Raw genomic sequence first — 22149 nt, 5'->3', positions numbered from 1 at the left:
CACTCTCCAGCATAGTACTGAGGGAATGCTGCATAATCCAGGGAGTGTCCTTCGAGTGAGACCTTAAGATGAGAGTCTCATCTCCCTGTTAGGAGAATTCTAAAGATCTGCCGCTGTTTTGAGCAGAACACAATAGTTCTGTCTGATGTCCTGTCCAATATTTATGTTCCTACCAACATCAATAAAGCAGATAATTGGGTCATCATTGCATTGATGTCCGTGACAGCTTTGCATGCACAAATTGGCTACTGTATTCCTGAAATACAACAGAGAATACACTTCAGAAAAGCAAGGTACTTCATTATTGGTGACAGAGGCTATAAAGGTTCATGTCTTTCTTTTTTTCTAAATTAACACTTAGATTCTCAAAGTTATTTCTTAGCCTGAGCCTGGAGATCTTAAAGATTATCCATCATGTGCGTCAAATTGTTTGCTCAGGTCTTCTTATGGGCTGTGCAAAATCTGTTTTGCTCATGTTTGCCTCATCTGAAAAGTGTATCCAATCCATGAGTAACTTTCCAAGAGATTTTAGCCTTTTCATATAAATTCAGGGTTTAGACTGCATTTTATGAGCTTTGATAGTGTGTGAGAGGAGGCCGGGTGTAGAGTGGATCAGTTTGAAGCTCCATGCCAGTTGTCCAATACAGCAGCCCAACGCCCAATGTCAACTAAAGGTCACAAGTTACATTTCATTTCTCAAACCACCTTCCCAGCTATCCCATCCTCCTTAAATCGCCTGTGCCACCCCATGACCTCTCAAATTGCTGATGCCACCTTTATGATCTCTCACGCATTCACCTGCCCTCATATAACCCCGATACCCCTGTGTATCCTAACAGCGACTCACCTGGTGTGCACTAAATACAGTCCTCAGAAGACATGAACTAGCAATGGGAAATGTTTTAAAGTCATTGTGATAAAGCGTAAGTGTAAAAAAACACTAAATTCAAGTATACTATCTACCCCCATATATTTTTAAAATTCCATGCGCTGGAAACAAGCAAGAAGCTTAATATGTTTGTAAATAAAACAAACCAAAAAAAAAGTCAAAAACACATTCAAATTGTAACCTCTTAAAAGTTTTAATTGCTCTTGGGTCGAGTAACAACCTGCTGAGCTGAAGGCATTTGCACATTATAAAACCCAACCAAGGGTCCAACCCTAATGGGACAAAAACAGAAGTTGCTGGAAAAGCAGAGCAGGCCTGTCACCATCTGTGAAGGAAAAATCAGAGTTAACGTTTCAGATCTGGTGACCATTCCTCAGAACGCAAGAATTCATAATGGCTATAGATTTCATAACCATGATTCTCAGTTACGGTGACTGGAACTGATAAAACAGAATAGTGTCCCATTTCTATTTCACGACACTGCTCCCACAATCGACAAAGGAGAGCTAATGCTTTTTCAACTTGCAAAAGTATATTTTGTTTTAGCAATGAGAACTTAATCATAGCGCTAAAAAAAAGCAGAGATTGACAGCACATTTTAGCTGACTTTATTTTAACGTAATATGGTACTTGAATGTAAAAGTACTGCAATGCACACCAATAACTGCACAATGACAGTCAACTTGCTTTTCAGCAAAGAGCACTAAGATGAATCAGTACATTAAAAATACATTTCATTGTAGTAACTAATACTGACAAGAGTTTATCAACCTTCTTTGGCTGTCAGAAGTGAAAGGAATTGCAGGCCTTTGAAATAAAAGGGGCTTCAGGTCTGGTGGAAACGATCAGTTAAGTAAGAAATTAAAGAATTGAGGTAGGTGTAACATTTCTTAGGATGGTGACGGCGAGCATAAGGGGGCATAGCTTTAAATTGAGGGGTGAAAGATATAGGACAGATGTCAGAGGTGGTTTCTTTACTCAGAGAGTAGTAAGGGAATGGAACGCTTTGCCTGCAACGGTAGTAGATTCGCCAACTTTAGGTACATTTAAGTCGTCATTGGACAAGCATATGGACATACATGGAATAGTGTGGGTTAGATGGGCTTCAGATTGGTATGGCAGGTCGGTACAACATTGAGGGCCGAAGGGCCTGTACTGTGCTGTAATGTTTTATATGAAATACTTTGTCCAGGTGAAAATGCAATGTTTCCAAAGCCCTCCCACACAATGGGGAACGTGCTGTTCGAAGAGTTCTTATGCACATTTTGCTCCCCGGTTCTTCCTCATCCACAAAAAGACCACATGAAAATAGTGTGAGATTGTGACAGCAAAGGAAATTTATTTTTGTACTAAGAACAAATTAACATTTGCAACATGCATTGGGAAGCGAAAACCTTTCCCCAATGTTGCACCACGGAAAACTCAAACAATTTAACGCACCATTCGGCGTGCTTTGTGTTGGAGGAACAAAGAGATCGATACAAACCATCGATATTCTTCTTTTGATATTTAAGCTTAAGGCTGTGTTTGTTTTGCTCACTACTAATGGACAGTAAATGTTCATCAAATTCATTAAGCGAACATTGGCTTTTTTCGATGCTGTGAAATCCTTGCAGCCCAATATGCCTGTGTTAGCTCTAATTAGAGTTTTGTAAATAGTTCCATTTCCCCTGCCTTTCCCTCAAAGGCCTGCAATTTTTCTCCCTTTGAAAGCAACAATTGAACCTGCTTTCACCCTCACACAACTTGACAATGCATCAGAAACTGAATGATAAAAAGATTCTCCTGATCTCCCTTCTAGTTATATTGATGTTAAACTCAGATTTGAGATCTCTAACAGAACTACGACAAAAACAGATGGGTTCAATTTATGTACCAAATGAATGGGTTTTAAAAACTTATACCATTGCTATATCTGGCAATTGGGTGACAATTAAAACTGGAGATTCCCAAGAAGCGAGAATTGGAGGAGCTCAGCCTGTTTCATGATGTTTCTGCGAAATGCCTTGGGATATTTGGTGCTGTGGAGACCAGCCACGAGGGTATCAGAACAGTCAACTCCAGAGGCAACAATGGCTAAGGGTTCCAGCAACAGATGAGCTGAGATGGGTGAAATTGGTTGATGTTATGGAGTTAGAAACAGGTGGTCTTAGTGATGGTGTGAATGTGAGCGTTATGATGGTATTGTATTTCTCTGATATGTTGACATCAGTCATGTGAGAGGAGGTGAATTGTCTTGCTATACGATTGCCCCACATTAAAGTCAAAACCAAATATAATTTGTTCCCTTTATGATGCAAAATATTTTAATAATTTACTTCTTGTAGACATGTTATATTTGAGGCAGATGGCAGACAGAATAATTTGCCTTTAGGGATGAAATTTGGTAGAACGCAAAATGAATATGACTGAAAAAGTATATTTAAAGTGCTCTTGAATTGCAAAAGAATTTAATTGTGCACTACAGGTTTAAACTAATTGTAATCCCAACAGTAGAGTGGAATTCGGTGAGTGCCCATAAAATTGTATTTATTTAGTTTAAAGTATTGAAAAGAATTAGGGGGATTAATTACACACAGAAAATCACATTTGTTACAGATCTATTTTTAGGCTATTTTAATTACTCCATGCAAGTTGAAAATCTTCCATTGTTGACAGTAATACTGTATAACATTCACTCTTTCTGATCATAGATCCAGTAATTAGGATTGCTGCCAACTCAATTTGTAAACTTTGCATGCATGCCCAAAACGAATTTAGAGTCATGCAGCAACTTTTAAATGTTGCAGATAGATTATGGAACACATTAGCTTTCAGGCAGCATGGTCTTTTGCCTACATTTAAAAGCTAATGAATGTGTTTTTAGACCAGTTTTTGATAGAATTATGCAAATTATATTGATAAATGTCACACATAGATAGTTGCTGGCTCAGAGATCCACGTACTGCAAAGTGAATAAAAGAAGGTACTTTGCAATCTTATTCAAGATACTTTTCAGCAGAATAGGAACTGGCCTTCCTGAAATTTAAGAGAATAAGAGACATTAGGAATTGGAAAGTCACCTAGATTTACCAGCAAATACCTCAATTTACTTTGTTTCCACAAACACAAACATTGGCTTTCAACTTTAATCTCTTTAGATTGTCAAAGGTTCAGTGGCATCCATTTTGTGTTTTGGTATCTCCAATCATCATTCCTGCAATTGTTGTTTAGATTCCTCCTTGTCTGCACACCGCACCGCCCCCCCCCCACCCCACCGCCGCCCACCACCCCATGTTCTCTTCCATCATGCAAAATTAATTTGCCATGGGGGCAGCATGGTGGTTCAGGGGTTACATCCTCACAGCACTAGGGACCCGGGTTCAATCCCACCTTCGGGTGACCGTGTGGAGTTTGCATATTCTCCCCCGTGTCTGCGTGGGTTTCCTTCGGGTGCTCCGGTTCCCTCCCACAGTCCAAAGATGTGCAGGCTAGGTGGATTGGCCATGCTAAATTGTCCACAGTGTTCAGGGATGTTTAAGTTAGGTGGGTGAGACGTGGGAAATGTAGGGGTAGGAGAATGGGCCTGGGTGGGATGCTCTTTGGAGGAGCAGTGTGGTCGTGTTAGGCTGAATGGCCTGTTGCCACACAGTGGGGACTCTATGAAAAAATTCTATGATAAGATGTGAAACCATAGAATCCATACAGTGTGGAAACAGACCATTCAGCCAATTAAGTCCAAACTAATGCTCCAAAGTGCATACCACCCAGGCTCACCCTGTCCCTGCGTTTCCTATGGCTATTCCACCTAGCCTGACACTACAGGGCAATTTAGCAAATAATGTTGATCTCTCCTGTGCAGGTGTAACCTGTATACTGCACTCTGCCTAAATGCCCTATGAATCTGTATGTCCTTGCTTATGATAATTTGCTTGTAATGCTCACAAAACAAAGCTTTTGTCTGTACTTAGGTACATGTGACTACAATAAATCAAATCAAAAGACTAAAGGTAGTGGATGTGGGAATTATTGGATAACTGTTCCAATGTCTGGTCCAGACATGGTGGGCTGAATGGCCTACTTTTGTTGAATTCTACTGTTCAATGTGTCTTGCATATTTTACTTTAGCCCATTATTTCATTCCTCGTGAGTTTGCAATTATGTGAAAGAGAATTAGGAAATACAAGAAACTGAGAAATTAGTCACCTTTCACTGTTTTTTGAAATGAGATCTTCATTGTGTCTTGACGTGACACAGATATTTTGCTTTTGAACATTCAGGAATGCTGTTACGCTGTACAAAGGACACCCAGGTGAACAAAGACTGGTTGAGGACATTGGGTGCTTGTTGATTATTACACTAGACAATCTTTCAACTTTCAGAACTGAGATCTTCATTTTATCACAGTTTGATGGGAGCCTCTTTGTAGGAGCTGTCAAAAAGGCAATGCTTAATGTAAAAGTTAGCAGTAACTGTGCTCTTTTCCTCAATCACTTTGATGATGCAGGACAGACTGCTGGGTTTGCAGTAGCACTGCTAAAATCTCTAGTTAATAGAAGTTGCACAATCAAAATCCTGTCATCCGGCGAATGCAGCTTTCTATGGGTAAATTCTTTTCAAATGCCTGACTTGTGAATTATTGCTTTGAACAGAGAAATGTGCAGTTTTATGTATTACATGCACATATAAGAAAATAAAATCCTACACCAGTACCCATTGAAGACATGGTTGAAAGAGGGACAGGATTGGCAGCTTAATGATCTGGGATGTTGATGTTTCAGATGAGACAGGGGAAGAAGCAAAAGAAGTTTGGCAGTTGCATTGCTGTTCTGGGAGCTGCGTTGAGTAAGGACACCTTGGAGGGATCTTGCAATATGGCATATGCATAGAGCTCAGGAAGAGGAAGGGTGCAACCACAATGCTGGAATTATATTACAGATATCCCTGCTGCCAGCAGGAGATAGAGGAAGAAATATGTATTCAAATTCTGGAAAGATGTGAAAATAACAGGGTTGGTGCGGTAGATGATTTTAGCTTCCCCCATAATGACTGGGACTCCCTTGATGCTGGGTGTTTAGATGGGGAGCAATTTGTAAGTTGTGTCCAGGTGGGTTTTTTTAAACAGGATGCAGATAGTCCAGTGACAGAGGGGGGCCATGCTGGAACTGATATTGGGAAATGAGCCTGGCCAGGTGATCAAAGTTTCAGTCGAGGAGCATGTTGGGAATAGTGACCATAATTCTGTAGGTTTTTGGATACATATGGATAAGGACAAGAGTGGACTGCGGATGAAGGTGTTAAATGGTGGGAAGGCCAAATATAACCGAATTAGGCAAGCATTGGAGAATGCGGATTGGAAGTGGCAGTTTGAGGATAAGTCCACATCTGGCTTGTGGGGGTCTTTTAAAGACCAGTTGATAGCATGCAGGACAGTTATGTTGCTGTGAAAATGAAGGGCACAAATGGCAGGATTTGAGAACCTTGGATAACAGGGGAATTTACCAGTTTAGTTAAAAACAAGGAAGCATACCAAAGGTCAAGGCAGTCAAAAACAGACAAAGTTCTTGAAGGACAGAGACAACGTAGGAAGGAGCTCAAATGAGGAGTTAGGAGGGCTAAAGGAAGCAATGAAATATCTTTGGCCACCACATTTAAGGAGAATCCCAAGGTGTCTTATACATGTATAGGAGCAAAAAGGTAGCTCAGGAAAGAGTAGGCCCACTCAAGGATAAAGGTGAGAGTTTATTTATCGAGCCAGAGCAGAAGGGTGAGATCCTTAATGAGTATTTTACATTGGTATTCACCAAATAGAGGGACATGAGGGATGTTGAGGTTAGGGAAAAGTGTGTGAATACTCTCGCGCAAATCAACGCAATGAAGGAGGAAGTATTGGGTGTTTTGAAATGTATTAAGGTGGACACGTCCCCAGAGCCAGATGGGATCTATCCCAGGACACTGTGTGAGGCAAGGGAGGAAATAGCTGAGGTCTTAACAGATGAAATTACATCCTGTTTGACCTCAGGTGAGGTTGTAAAGGACTAGAGAATGGCCAATGTTGTTCCTTTTTTTAAGAAGAGCAACAGAGATAACCAAGGTAATCACAAGCTGGTGAGCCTGACATCAGTGGTGGGAGAATGTGTAGGGGGAGACACTGAGAGACAGGGTTTATTCACATTTGGAAGTGAATGGACTTGTTAGTAATAGGGAGCATGGATTTGTGTGGGGAAGGTCATGTCTCAGCAACTTGATTGAGTTTTTTGAGGAGGTGACAAGGATGATTAATGGGGGAAGGGCAGTTGGATGTTGTCTACAGGGACTTTAGTGAAGCATTTCATAAGGTATCTCATGGCAGGCTGGTACAAAAGATAAAGTCTCATGGGATCGAGAGTGAGCTGGCTAAATTGGTTTGATTCATTGAAGACAGTCGCAGTACAATGGTGTTTTTTGGAATGAAGATCAGTAAGTAGTGGTGCTCTGCAGGGATCGGCGCTAGGACCTTTGTTGTTTGTAATATATATATAAATGATCTGGAGGAAGATGTAGGTGGTCTGATTAGTAAGTTTTTCGATGACACCAAAATTGGTGAATTGCAGATAGTGAGGAGGACTGGTCCTAAATGTTGTCTTGGTATCTCAATGCTTTTGGGGCAGATTGGAATTTGGAAAAGAACAATGAGTAATGAGGAGAGAGTGAGAAAAGCAAACATCACCAATTCATCAGAGATAATAGGAACTGTAGATGCTGGAGAATCCGAGATAACAAGGTGTAGAGCTGGATGAACACAGCAGGCCAAGCAGCATCTTAGGAGCAGGAAAGCTAATGTTTCAGGCCTAGACCCTTGTTCAGAAATGGTTCTAAGCCCGAAACATCAGCTTTCCTGCTCCTAAGATGCTGCTTGGCCTGCTGTGTTCATCCAGCTCCACACTTTGTTATCGCCAATTCATGACTCTTTGTGTTCATTAGGGCCTTTTACGTTATTTTTCACATACTGTTCAAGAGAGTTCAAACAGTTGTATATATGAATGCACACCTGCCAGTTTCACCACAGGGCCCAAGTAATTTTCTCTGCAGGTGATCTGAAATGAAATATGAGGGGGGCAACTAGCACCTGTATGATCACTGTACTAAACCTTTTTGTGTATAACCAATTTCCTCTTCGCCGGGGTCAGGAATTCTATTGAGTGATGTTTTCCCTGAGTAAAAGCTGGCACAAACAGACGAAGAGCTTGGACAAGAATCAAGTGTTGTAAAGTTAGTATGGTACTTGTGGATTGGAAGGAAGAACTTTAGGATTTGAAACAAAAACTGAATTTCATGGAAAAGCTCAGCAGGCCTGGCAGCATCTGTGAAGAAAAAACTCAGAGTTAATGTTTCAGGTTAGGTGACCCTTCCTCAGAACAGTTCCTGATTTTTCCTAATCAACAGCACCTACAGTTCTGAGATAATGGGAACTGCAGATGCTGGAAAATCTGAGATAACAAAGTGTGAAGCTGGATGAACACAGCAGGCCAAGCAGCATCTTAGGAGCTGATGTTTCGGGCCTAGACCCTTCTCCTCCCTACCTCCCCACCTATACTCTCCTCTTCACCTATCTTCTCCTCTTTCCATCTTTAGTCCGGCTCCTCCTCTCTCCCTATTTAGTTCGGAACCCTCTCCCCATCCCCTCTCTGATGAAGCGTCTACAGTTCTTTTGGTTTTTATTTACTTTAGGATTTGATGTTTGTAAAATGATAATGAGGAAGTGTGCTTAGCCCCTTTAAAAAATGTTGTATCTTTTAAGGCTTAATGAAAAGTCTACAGGCAGCAGCAGATGCACAGAATGCTCTTGAAATTGAAACATTCCACCAAAAGGCTATACTGTTAGCAGGAAAAGCAGCATTTTTACCAAGAAAACAAATTTTTGAATTCAGCCAATTAATTTAAATCAGGCCCTAGAAACCAAAACCCAATTAGATTTAAATCTGTTGGTTTTGACAACCTAGAACCAGTTCTAGTGTAAGAAATTAATAGGTCATCAATTGTATAAAAGAAGAGGGCATTTGAAAATTGGTGAGAGAGTCAACTGTCATCTGCCAAGAGTATAGCTCTCAGCTCTAAAAGAAAGAATCATTGGCTTTCACAGAATTCTCTAAGCTCTGAGAAAACCATCATCCAAACTAAAAGTACAGCGGCATTCTTGCTAATATTCCTGATGCAAGAATTTGACAGAGAAAGTCATTCCTGGCAGAGGAACTTGATGGAGAACAGCAGAAAAGGCAAAGAACATTCTGGAAGACTTATCCTGATTGTAATTTTGAGAGACTAAGTTTAAATTTATTTCTCTTATCACTTTGGTTTATATAAGTGGGATTCCAAGTTACTGGAACAGCATACCATTAGAATTTTGTTTTATTCGGGAATAGATAGTAGTTAAGGGGGAATTGTTTTGTTTGTTATCACTTACGTTAATTTGTTTACTGCTAGAGTTAGATAAATAAATTGTTACTTGTTGATTATAAAGTGAGTATCAGGGAGTTCTTTCATTTAACCACTCCTTTATTACAGATTTGTTGTGAGGGGGCTGGGTAGTGGGAGGTGGGAGACAGATTATACCACTTTTCATACTTCCTCGAACAGATTATGAGGTGAGGCGAGTTTCTTTGGGTGTTTCAATTCTAGTTATCTGGGGGTGGGGGTTGACCTCTGCTTTGTAACATTAAAGAGAGTTTCAATGGATTTGCGAAGGATAGACTGTGTCTGACTAGAGCTGTTGAATATTTAGTGGAGGTTAATAGCAAGCTATATTGGGGAATGTCTATAAATATTTTTTATGTGGACTTGTGGAAGGCACTGCTTTAGGTTTCAATTAAGAAGTTATTAGTAGAACTGCAATGCGACTGAATTAAGGTTAATTTTACAACATGGAATGGTAGAAAACAGAAAAATGTAGATAAAGGAATCATTCACCTAGTGACAAGTTGCGACAAGTTTGGCTGCTCAGCGATCAATACTTGATAGTTAGTTTTTCACCATATATATTAATGACTTGGATGATTACTGTATGTCCAAGTTTGCAAGTAACACTCATTTAGCAGGTATGTTGTTTGGGACAGATCAAGGAGTTAGAAAGCAATATTAATATTTGAAGTGAATGGGTAAATCTCTGGGAGTTGGAGTTCAAGGTGGGCTAATGTGAAAGCATCTATTGTTTCTGAGGAAGGCAGATAATAATCATACTGAGCGCATGGTCCTTTGAAAATCCAGCTCTGTTTTGGATGATTTCCCTGTTCTTTGTTGGATAAGCTTTCTATATAATTTAAGGCAGAAACAATTACATATACATGTCGTTTTAAAAAAAAACTGCAATCTGTATTAAGACAGACACGTGACTTCAGACCCACAGTAATGTGGTGGACTCTGAACTACCCCCTGGGCAATTAGTGATGGGCAATAAATGTCAGCGATCTCCTCATCCCATGAATGAATGAATAAAGTAAAGCCTGATTGGACAACACCCTGTCTACCACTGAAAACACTTGCTCCCTCCCCAGCAGGAGCACAGGGGCAGCAGCGTACCAACTCACTGAGTTGCCTTTGACAGCACTTTCCAAACCACCAGCGAGATGTGAAGACAGCAGATGCATAAGAACACCACCATCATAAGTTCAAATGAGTAAGTGCCACTTTTGGATGCCACTGCCACTCTCCCATTAACCCTGTCCCCACTCTCAACCATTGCACGGTATTTCCATGCACTAGCTATGACTCTGCTTTTCTCTTTCATTTTATAGGTTCCACGAGCCTCATGGCAATGTCTGTGGAGAAATGGGTGGCCAGACAAGAAGGGCCTTCCTTGATCTCTAAGGATGAGTGTGCCTCCTGGACGCCTACCACCGGCTCATTTACTGACAGCTTGATGGAAAGCAGTGACTTTGAGAGTGTGTGTGTGTTCACTAGCTGGTGCTCCTCACTGTGACTGCTCCACAGATGGCTGAGGAAGAAACGCCTCAGGACACAGACATTCCATGAACTGACAGAATCTGCTCAGCCCCATGCAGGAGATGACCCTGAGGTTATAGCAATCATGGAGGTCATCTGAATGGTTAGGGAGGAACATTAGCAGCAACAGGCATATGGGATGTAATGGTTGTCATTGCCCTGAAGCTGCAACTATCTGGCTGTCTCCAAGGAGAGAGCAAGCTAAGGCAGGGATGCCATGAGGATGCAGCTTAGACACTAAGCAATCAAGCATTAACAGAGCAAGCAAGCCTCCTTAAGGTGTAGACCAGTCCAGTCTTTGAGCAGGGTACCTGACTCTGCAAGTTGTCTCTCCTACAGCCTTTCAATGCTGGTTTTTGCTGGTGTGTCCTGCAATGCAAGACTGTGCTTCTGAATTGCTCTAATACTGCTCGGTAAACGTACCAGAATGACCATGATACATTGCCTGGTTCCAAATGCCAATGTCCATGGTGGAGTGGTGCATTTGCCTGGTGCCCATTGTTGGCACCTTGCTGTCAGTATCCAACATGGAGAAGAATCTGCTCAATACATGTGTCGTGTTTACCTGTCAAGATTTCCTGACGTCTACTTTGTTTGGTGAGGCAGGAGTCTGCATATTAATGAGGTGACTTGTAGCATAAACTAAATGTTCAATGAGTAATAATGATATCAGTTGGTTCCACACTGCTGCCTAGTGAGAATCTCACAATGCTGGTTTGTGAAAAGCATAAAAAATTACAGTGGCATGACCTCTATGTTATGTTAGGTCTTGCTGGACTTCTCATCTGATTTGGCCACATCTCACCAGAGTCCACTTCGCTCAAAACCCTATCCTAATGGATTCTGTTGTTGGGTACTCCTCACCATTCCAGAAAAGTAAACAGGTGGGCATGAGGTTATAAAAGAAACCAACTGGGCAGGTGGCCACCCTTTGACAAAGGCGCAGGCATTAAGGAATGGCTTAGAATCTCAGAATTGTTACCGCTGCAAGAGGGTACCACTTGGCCCATCTGAGAATTTTTCTGAGCAATTTGACTTATTGCCAATTTCCTGCCTTTTTTCTGCAACCCTGCACACTTGCACTTGGTAGTGTCTGGTCCCGGTGTCGCAGTGGCACATGGCAGTGTCTGGTCCCGGTGTCTCAGTGGCACATGGTGGTTCCCCAGTCCTGGTGTCTCAGTGACACATGGCGGTGTCAGGGCCCAGTTTCTCAGTGGCACATGGCAATGTCTAGTCCTAGTGTCTCAGTGGCACATGGTGGTTCCCCAGTCCTGGTGTCTCAGTGGCACATGGCAGTGTCTGGTCCCGGTGTCGCAGTGGCACGTGGCAGTGTCTGGTCCCGGTATCTCAGTGGCACATGGCAGTGTCTGGTCCCGGTATCTCAGTGGCACATGGTGGTTCCCCAGTCCTGGTGTCTCAGTGACACATGGCGGTGTCAGGGCCCAGTTTCTCAGTGGCACATGGCAATGTCTAGTCCTAGTGTCTCAGTGGCACATGGCAGTGTCTGGTCCCGGTATCTCAGTGGCACATGGCAGTGTCTGGTCCCGGTGTCTCAGTGGCACATGGCAGTGTCTGGTCCCGTTGTCTCAGTGGCACATGGCAGTGTCTGGTCCCGGTGTCTCAGTGGCACATGGCAGTGTCTGGTCCCGGTGTCTCAGTGGCACATGGCAGTGTCTGGGCCTGGTGTCTCAGTGGCACACGGTGGTTCCCCAGTCCCAGTGGCACATGGTAGTGTCTGGGCCTAGTGTCTCAGTGGCACATGGCAGTGTCTGGGCCTGATGTCTCAGTGGCACACGGTGGTTCCCCAGTCCCAGTGTCTCAGTGGCACACGGTAGTATCTAGGCCCGAGATAAGTGGCACATGGTGGTGTCTGGGCCTGGAGTCTCAGTGGCACATGGCAGTGTCTGGGCCCGAGATAAGTGGCTGATTCATCAATGACTGTTGAACTTTTAACTTAATTCCCTAATTTTCTGGTTTAAATTAAGAATGCTTTTAATGTTAACGATTACCTTATTTGCTTATTTTTCTACTTATTCTATGAAGGTAATGCTGAACTTTGTATCTCTGTTTTTCTTACTATTTTGTGCCTAATTTTTTTACATCTAGGTAGCTTTGTACCGAAGATGGTGCTGTGTGTGTTGACATTAGACACTTTCATTGCATTCCCGTACTTCTGTCTTGAGTACATGTGACAATAAAGTCTAAATTTAAATCTACTTAATCATCTAATACTCTCTCGAGTGTCTGAATTGAACTAACCCGCACACACTCCCAGGGAATTCATTCCAAATGCTTTTTGTAAACTTCTATTGAATCTCCTTTTCGCCTTCTTCTCTACAAGGAAAACAGCCCAAACCTCGCCAATATATCCTATAACTTGAGTTCTTCAGTTCTGGAACCATTCATGTAAACATCCTCTGCATTCTCTCCAGTGTATCCACAATCTGCCTAAAGTGTGGTGCCCAGGTCTACACACATTGCTGCAGCTACAGTATTATTAGTATTTTTCGTGGGGTTTGACCTAACCACTTCACTCTTGCACTTTTTCCCTATTACTGAAGCACAAAATAGACCCTGCCACCTTTAGTGACTTATGCATATAAAGATCTTGGTCTTTCTGCTCCAGTGCACCCTTTGGACCTTTAAAGTATTCTTTCTTTTCTACTGTCTCTCCATGTTCTCAGAACAAAAATATTTCAAGTTACACTTCTCGAACTGTGGGTCCAGAGTCGCATCAGGAAGGCAGTTTCCTTCCCTAAAGCACTCTCGTGAACCGGATAGGCTTTTTTTGACAATTGACAATAGTTTCGTGGCCATCATTAGGCTGTTGATGCCAGATTTTTATGGGATTCAAATTCCATCATCTCCTGTGGTAAGATTTGAACCTGAATATCCAGAACATTACCTGGGTCCCTGGATTAACAGCCCAGCGATAATATCACTGAGCCTTCCCTTCCCCAAAAACAGAGGCTTTTGACCCAAACAGGACACGGCAGCAGCTGAAAGAGAACTTCAGATCAAACGTGGCAGTAGCAATATTCAAACTCACACCTCTTTATCGCCGGAACTTGCATTCAGCACCTTAGATTGTTCAGGGACGCTATTCAGACGCTGCCTACCGCACCAAGTTGATACTGTCCCTTTGGAGTTCAACACTGTCTTCCTTTTTGTTCCCAGTGTGTTCAGCTGCAAACTTTGCAATTGCCCCCTCGGCATTAAAATCTATGTCGATAAATGTATATCTATTCACATCTATCAGGAACAGAAAATAATAATAATGACTCAATGCGAATTCCACCGTAAACAATTCAGTCCACCCCAAAAACAAATAACATGTTTACTATTGCTCAGCCAATTTTGTACCTGTGTCGCTCCTTGTCTTTTTATTCCAATAATTTTTCACTGATGTATGTACTGAATTGCACACCTTCTGAACATCCACGTACATTGCGTTAACGGCATTGTTGTCATCAATCCTCTCTAATGCCTCTTCAAAAGACTCCACTTCAATCAAACATAACTTACCATTAGCAAATCTATTTTGGCTGTTCTGAATTAGCAACATTTCTCCATGTGACTATTAATTTTACCCCAAATAAGGGCTCAGTGATTGGTGCTGCTGTTTCACAATGCGTCACAGGGAGCTGGGCTTGATTCCACCGTCAGGTGACTGTCTTAAGCTCTTTATTTTTGGAACCATTCATGGAAACATCATGTGAAGATGTGAAGTCTGCACGTTCTCCTTGTGTCTGCTTGTTTTCCTCTGGGGACTCCGGTTTCCTCACCCAGTCCAGAGGTGTGCAGGTTAGGGTGGATTGGCCATGCTAAATTGCCCATAGTGTCCAGGGATGTACTGTCTAGATGGATTAGCCATTGAAAATGCAGGGATACATTGGACAGGGTGCGTCTGTGTGGGACGTTGTTCAGGGAGTCAGTGTGAGCTTGATGGGCTGAATTCTGGGATTTGTAACAGGAATAAGAATTTTAGAATTGGCTCCCACTTAAGCTACATCTCAGTGTACACCAACATGCTGTAAGATTCTGGATTGCAATCAATAATTTGTTGATTTTTAGGAGGCTCAAATGACTCCCAGAGCCCTGGTTCTAGACTCTGGACTTATTTAGGGAAGATGAAATGAAAAAGGCAGTAGACAAATGTTTCAGTGCAAAAGAATCTCTGCATTTATTTACAATACAAAAGTTAAGTATAATACAAGAAATAAAGGTGAATGCAATAAACAGCGAAATTAACACAATATGCAGAGGACAGTTTAGCTATTAGATATACTGTTAGCTAGATTAAACTCTATTAGAACTTAAAACCGGAGTTTTAATCACAGAAACTTTAATCAGGCTTCCTATCCTTGGGGTCCCAGCCGCTGTCACCACTCGCCTTCCCAACTCTGCTGGCTGGGTCGAAATGTTTAGGGTCTTGGCAGTTTCAGTCGCCACTGAGGAAGACACAGTTTTAAAGTGCTTCTGGTTGCTTAGGTTCTTGCTGTCAGTTCTCTTTTCTCGGAGCAGACCCCTGGCTGAAAGCTCTTGCTTGGATAGTGTTTGTTTGGCTTTCCCCTCCTCAGGTGTCCTTTGTTCCAATGATGCTCCTAGCTTGTCTTCCCAATTCAGTTTCTCTGATTGGCCTATGTGATTCTTGGTTCCAAAGCTGCTTGCTGGGGCCGGGAGCCTGTTTGGGATGCTGTTTGTGCATAAGATTGTTGTCGAAAAGGCTTTCTCTGGTGAGACCGGGTCTGATTGTTGTGCAGACTGTGTGTCCTGTTATCTCCTCTCAGATCTGCGTAGCCATTGTATTTCTTGTGTTCCTTTTGAGTTCAGTTGGCTTCCCGATAATTAAGAGTGTGTATGATTGTATTTTGATTGAATTGAATGCTCGTTATCTGTGCAGGCCCCATACTGTTTTGTGCTGGGCGGCCCGAAGTGTACACGTTAGATTCAGTCTAGAGTAAAGAGATAACAAGGTGTAGGGCTGGATGAACACAGCAGGCCAAGCAGCATCAGAGGAGCAGGAAAGCTGACATTTCAGGCCTAGACTCTTCTTCAGAAATAGAGTGTTAGGTTTGGTTGATTGTTCTCTCAGAGTGGAGGTGTAAATTGGAATTCCTGGCTGAACGTCAGCCCCAGGTTTAAATCATTCTACCTGTGTGCGTATTTGTTGCAACCTGAGCTCAGGCTTTTGGCTGGTATTTTAAATGTTAGAAAATTCCAGCCTCTTGTCCAGTACTTTAAGATGTTGGGAATTTTTGCTCATTCTACAAGCCCAGGTGAATGAATGACATTTGTCGTGAGGTTGGACAGGGACAGTAGAGGTGTGGATGATCTTGAATTTACAAAGGGTAGAATTCGGGAGGCTGACCAGAGATGCAGTGAAATAGCTAAATCAAGAAACAATGTGTTAATTCAATGGTAAACGATTCCTTATTAACCTGTTCCATTTAATTTTAATGGCCCTAAAGGGTTAGATTTAGCACTGTGTTGCACATTAGCAGCAGTGCAATAATTATGCAGTTTATGGTATTAAAGCTGCAATTACTACAAATCAGCAAATCATCCCAGTACAGGCTCCAGCCATACCTCAATCAGCAGAGACTTCAGTACCGAATCCAGGCTAACACCCTAATACCTGTCAGGAATAATGTCTTTCTGATGACATGTTAAACTGAGGCCGTGTCCGACTCTCCTCAAGTGAGGCTGAAAGATCTCATGAGAGAGAGTCAGCTAATTCTTTCTGGTATCCTGGCCGATATTTATCCATCAACTATGTTATGAAAAAAGCATATTGTTTGGACATTATCTCATTCCTGTTTGTGGGAGCTTGCTGCATGTAAATTGAGTGCTATGTTTTCTACATCATAATCGTGGTTACACTTCAAAAGTACCTCAGTGCCTGTAAAACAAATTGGATAGGTCGCAAAATATCCCTCAGAAATGCAAATGTACCTTTTCCTTCTTCTGAACTAGTTAGGGGAAAATAAAACCACAAATTTGGAAGGAAAAGTTAAATCAAGATCCCAGGACAAATTTTTGATCTAACACGGGTGTTCTTCTGAAACTTCAGTAGTAACGTGATACCAGGTTAGAATCCAACAGGTTTAATTGAAATCACAAGCTTTTGGAGTGTAGTCCCTTTGTTGTGTGACTTCTGACTTTGTCCACCCCAGTCCAACACTGGCACCTCCTCGTCGAGGCTCCCCTCACCATCTGAAATGTCAACACAGATTTTCCATTCCGATTTTGACAAATGAATTGAGTATTCCTATCAGCTTCGGCTTTTTGTTTTCTAATTTCTTTCCTTTCCTATTTATCTCACGTACCTGAATGCTCAGGTTCTGACATTTCTGGTGTCATCCCAGAAGGTTCTGCAACTCAGTATCTTTGACAGAAGCAGCAATCGTTAATTGAGTGCTTCTTGAAAATCCAGGCTGTTAATTATTGTTACACAGTAGTTGGAATAATGTGGCATGGATGCGTCCTGCTCATTTGATACATTCCTTATACGATTCAATAATTTCAGAAAAATTATTACAGAATAGGTTTTTTTTAACGTTATTGTGGTGGACTGTTGTGCAATTGTTTCTAATGAAGGACCTATTTGAGAATTTCACCAGTCACTGATCTTCATTATCTGACTTAATGGTGCATCGAATATTGCCTTTTTGACAAATAGACTTACAACTCTCTTCACTTTTTGGAATTATTAGTTAAACATTTGTAATTTAAAGAAAACTGTAATTGGACTTTTAGGGCATTGGTCAAGAATGCAGAATTCAACTCATTGTGTCACTCAAACCAATGTAAATTAAATGAAAACAGGATAAAAGAAATCATTGGCCACACTCACTAGCTCTGTCAAAATCTGAAAGGGCCTGATGTCTTGGGTGGTGGTTTTCAACAGTTATATTAAAGCTTTAATCAATCCCTATCTGGAGTAATTGAGTTCAGTTCTGGGCATCTGACCTCAAGAAAAATATATTGTCCTTGGACAGGGTGAAGCATAGATGGACCAGAATGATTGTGGGCCAAAAAGTGTTCAATTATGAGAAGTTGGATAGACCATGCTTCTACCTTTTTCAGAATGGACAACTATAGGTGATCTAAATGTGGAATTTAAAATAATCAAAGCATCCAATAGGGGTGACAGAGAGAATTGGTTCTGTTGGAGTGGGCAGTGGGGACAGGGCTCAGAGAAAGGGCCATAATCTTAAAGGTTGAGCTCTAGCATTTGGGGGTCATATCAAGAAGTACTTTATACAAAAGGTATTGAAAATCCGTGACACTGTCCACCAAGAAGCTGCAGAGAGAGAGGATAAATTGACATGATCAAAACTGAAATCAGTTGTTTTTTTTGATATCAGTAGAAATGCTGAAAATACTCTAGAGACAGAAAATGATTCTGACCTTTCATCAGAACTATTGATTTTTGTTGGAAAGGCTAAAAGGGTTTCAGAATTGAGGCAGATGAATGCAGTTAAGATACAGATCTAACTGCAAGGTGGAACAGCCTCGAGGAGCAGGCTGAATGGCCTCTTCCTTTTCAATAATCTGCAGGATATGTTATAACACTGCTAATGCCTGAATGACCCCTGTTGTGTTAATCATTGCTCTCATACTTAGAATAAATGCATGAGGAAGATTGAGTCAATTTTAAACATTTCTCTCCTCTGTTTCAGAGGCGATGATGAATATTTTAAGCAAAGGAAGGAAAGTCAGACAAACATATTAGCCATTTATGTTGAAATTGTACAGGACATTGGTGAGACCTCTTCTGGGGTACTGTGTCCATGTCTGTTCTCCCTATTAAAGGAAGGATATTATATTAAGCTGGAGAGGGTTCAGAAGAGATTTACCAGGATGTTGCCAGGAATGGAGGGTCTGAGTTATAAGGAGAGGCTGGATAGGCTGGGACTTTTCTCTCTGGAAAGTAGGAGATCAAGGGGCAACCTTGTAGAGGTTTATAAAATCACAAAGGAAATAGGTGAGGTAAATGGCAAGTGTCCTTTTCCTAGGGTGTGGGATTTCAAGATTAGAGGGCATGGTTTTAAGTGGAGAGGAGAATGTTTTTAAAAAAAAGACATGGGGGCTTTTTTTTTTACACAGAGAGTGGTTTGTGTGTGGAATGACCTTCCAGAGGAAGTGGTGGATGTGGGGACAATTACAATGTTTAAAAGATATTTGGATAAGTACATGAATATGAAATGTTTGGAGAGATATGGGCCAAGCGCAGGCAGGTGGGGGTAGTTTAGCTTGGGGTTATGGTCGATATGGAATGGTTGAATCAAAAAGCCTGTTACTTTGCTGTATGCCTCTATTTGCGCTCTAGTACCCCACAATGTGGATGAAACATTGTTGTGACATTGGAGCTGCCATCAGCTGCTGGCCTGAAAGCCATTTGCTTACACTGACTGTTTTCAGGGGGTCCAGTCAAAATACGTGTCAGGCGGTTACTGTTGAAGCTGTAAAGACTTCCTCCTTTATCCCCTCCCCGCTCCCTCACCCAAATTCTGCAGAATTGTGGAGGACCCAGGCAAGGATTTAATCTAGAGACTGTCCCCATCGTCCTCTCAGGTAATGTGACCTGTACAGTGCGTCTGTCATTTACACCACATGGTGATAGACTCACCTGCGGTCTGGCCAACCCCAGCAGTAGTAGGCTGAGGATTTTAAGGGCTCTTTAATTAATCACGTAAGGCTTTTAATTGGTTGTAGGATGGGAAGGCCAACCACAGGTCTTCCTGCCAGAGCTTTAATTCTCGCTAAGGTGACAAGGTTTGAGTCTGACACTACCCTGTATAATTAAATGCTTTTCCCACCACCAAGTTCACCAGCAGCAAGAGTAGAAGTTCATGTGATGTGAATTTGTTGACTGTTTCTGAACTATTAAAAACATGTTTGTGGATTTTTTGTTTGAAGTGATTTGATATCTGGGAACCACTTGTGACTTTATTTGTTCCTCTGTAACTAGGCCATGGGCAATGTGATTGCGGGAAATGCATCTGTGACCATGGCTGGTCTGGGACTGCTTGTCATTATCCCAAGACTTGCAACATTCCCAGGAGGAAAAGCAAAGAACTGTGTCGCAATTCAGATGGCTTGATCTGTTCTAACGCAGGTAAGGAAAGCTGTTTCCGTATTTTTTATCAAACTTTAATACACTGCATATGGTGATGACTCTGAAAGAACTCATGCTGAAACTGTGTTCAGTTCCACCCACTCTGAGGTTGTCACATTGTCTTTAGGTGGAAAATCAGGAAGGCCTACAAGAGGGTCCGATGGAGACAGATGTGTCATCAGATGTGTTATCTTCTGAGAACTTCTGCCTTGAAAATATTCAGAGGCTCTGCTTCCAATGCCTTTTGAGGAGGCATTCCAAAGATTCACAATGATCAGTCTGAAAAATATTCTCCAAACTTTTGTCCTAAAAGGGAAACCTCTTATTTTTAAACAGTAATGCCAGCTCCAGCTCCTCCCACACGAGGAAATATCCTTTCCACATCCACTCTGACTCGTTTAAAAACAAATTTAAGAAATTCTCTGTGTACCAACCAGTAAGGACCTTTAACAAGACCTTTAATAAGAAATGTTCAAATTGTACTTCTCTCACTTGCCATTGAGTTTCTTTTCGGCATAATGAGCATACTCAGATCTGTGTGACGCGCAAATGAATCATCACTTGTTTCTTTCTCTTGGCATTACTCCAGACGACAATTTTTCTAAATTTAGCCAAAGATGCTATGAAGAGACAGAGAAAAAGGAGAAAAACAGGGTTAATACCCAGGATCGTATACAGGAATTTTAATTGCTAACTTTATTTTCAAAGAACTTAAGGTTTGCAGCAATTATTTGGACCAGGAATAATTTATTTTACATACACAGAGTCCAAATCAAATGATATGTGGTCTAAATGAAAGTAGATTTTTTTCTACGACATCACTCATCCGTGGGTCAGGCTAAAATATCTCACATTTTCTGGAGTTGCAAGCAGAAAATCCTGGAAATACTTAATCGTCAGGCAGCCTCGGTGGACAGAGAAACATAATTCCATGTTTCCAGTCAATGGCCAATTGCTTTTTATCAGAGCAGAAAAGTTAGATGTAGTTTTGATGAAATGAACGAATGAAAGGGTTGTTGAGGAGATGACAGTGATAAAGGAACAAAGAGACGTTTCTGTGCATTGGTAGAATACAGGAGAGACAAAATGACATTATGGAATGAGATTTTAGATTTTGCCTTGTGTTACCAGTAAGCAACAGTCATGGTTCAACTAACTTGATAGTACTAATTAACATCAACATTTGCTTAAACAGATGGTTCTCTGGTCATGAACATTAGTTCATGCCAGGTAATTCTCACTATTGTCTGATCTGTTAGAATAAATCGTTACGCACTGACAGAGTACAACAAGATTACAGAACTATTTCCAAATTTCCATCGTGGAAGTATGAGTGGGAATGATACCTCAACTTCTACTTTTAAGAATTATTACATTTATTTCCATACTTCTGTAACTCTTGTCCCAATATTTGACCGCTTTTGTCCAGAACTCCAGAATATTGGTATTTTAAGTCCCATTTAGCTGTTACCTTTGTGCTCACCTCACCAACATATTCTTGCCTGCAGTCAAACGATGCTACATTTTAAAATTTTCATCTTTGTTTTAAAATCCTTTCATGGCCTCTCCCTATCTTTGTGGTTTCTTCCAGCCTCGCAACACTCCAAGATTTCTACATCATCCAATTCCTGCCTCTTGAACATCCCCAATTTTAAATCACTCCAAAATTGGTGGCTTCCTGTCTACATTTCAAAGGCACTCCTAATGTCAAATCTCCCCTTAATTTTACCTGCTTTGCAACAGAACAAACAGAGCTTGTTTGGATGTTTTAATGGTTTAGCTCCACCCACCTGTAGTATGTTAAATACTTGAGAGCGACTTCTTCTCATCCTACTTCATGCCAGACTCACTTTTGTTCTCTCAGTCATTTCCTCTGGCCTTTCCTTTCTGTCACACTTGCTGTGTGTCGCTTCAGCTTCCTTGGGTTCTTCCTTCAGCTGTTTGGGTTCTATACTCTGGAGTCCCTTTCTAAATGTCTCTGCCTTCCTATCTCACTTTCTTCCTTTGGATGTACCTGAAAACCTGAATACTACGGCTGATGTCTGAAATGCAACAGGAAGCGTGTGAAGGAAAGAAAATTGTGAGAGGATCAAGCAATGATGACAGGAAGTAAGGGTGACAAGAAGTAAAGGTGAGGGGAAATAACTATGAGAGAGACAAGTATGACAGAAAATAAAAT

General features: G+C 41.5%; 1 protein-coding gene across 3 annotated transcripts in view; it reads left to right on the top strand.

Moving 5' to 3' along the window:
• The window catches only part of itgbl1 (integrin, beta-like 1), a 182720-nt gene that overhangs the window by 71330 nt on the left and 89241 nt on the right, over nucleotides 1-22149 (top strand). For all 3 annotated transcript variants that reach the window (XM_059646457.1, XM_048532714.2, XM_048532715.2), the window contains exon 3: nucleotides 19824-19970. In XM_059646457.1, coding sequence (XP_059502440.1) covers nucleotides 19824-19970 — 147 coding nt within the window. The remainder of the gene's footprint in view (nucleotides 1-19823; nucleotides 19971-22149) is intronic.

The sequence above is a fragment of the Stegostoma tigrinum genome, chromosome 6 (genome assembly GCF_030684315.1).
Source record: "Stegostoma tigrinum isolate sSteTig4 chromosome 6, sSteTig4.hap1, whole genome shotgun sequence".
Lineage (NCBI taxonomy): Eukaryota > Metazoa > Chordata > Chondrichthyes > Orectolobiformes > Stegostomatidae > Stegostoma > Stegostoma tigrinum.
This window is presented reverse-complemented; position numbering and strand designations above follow the sequence as displayed.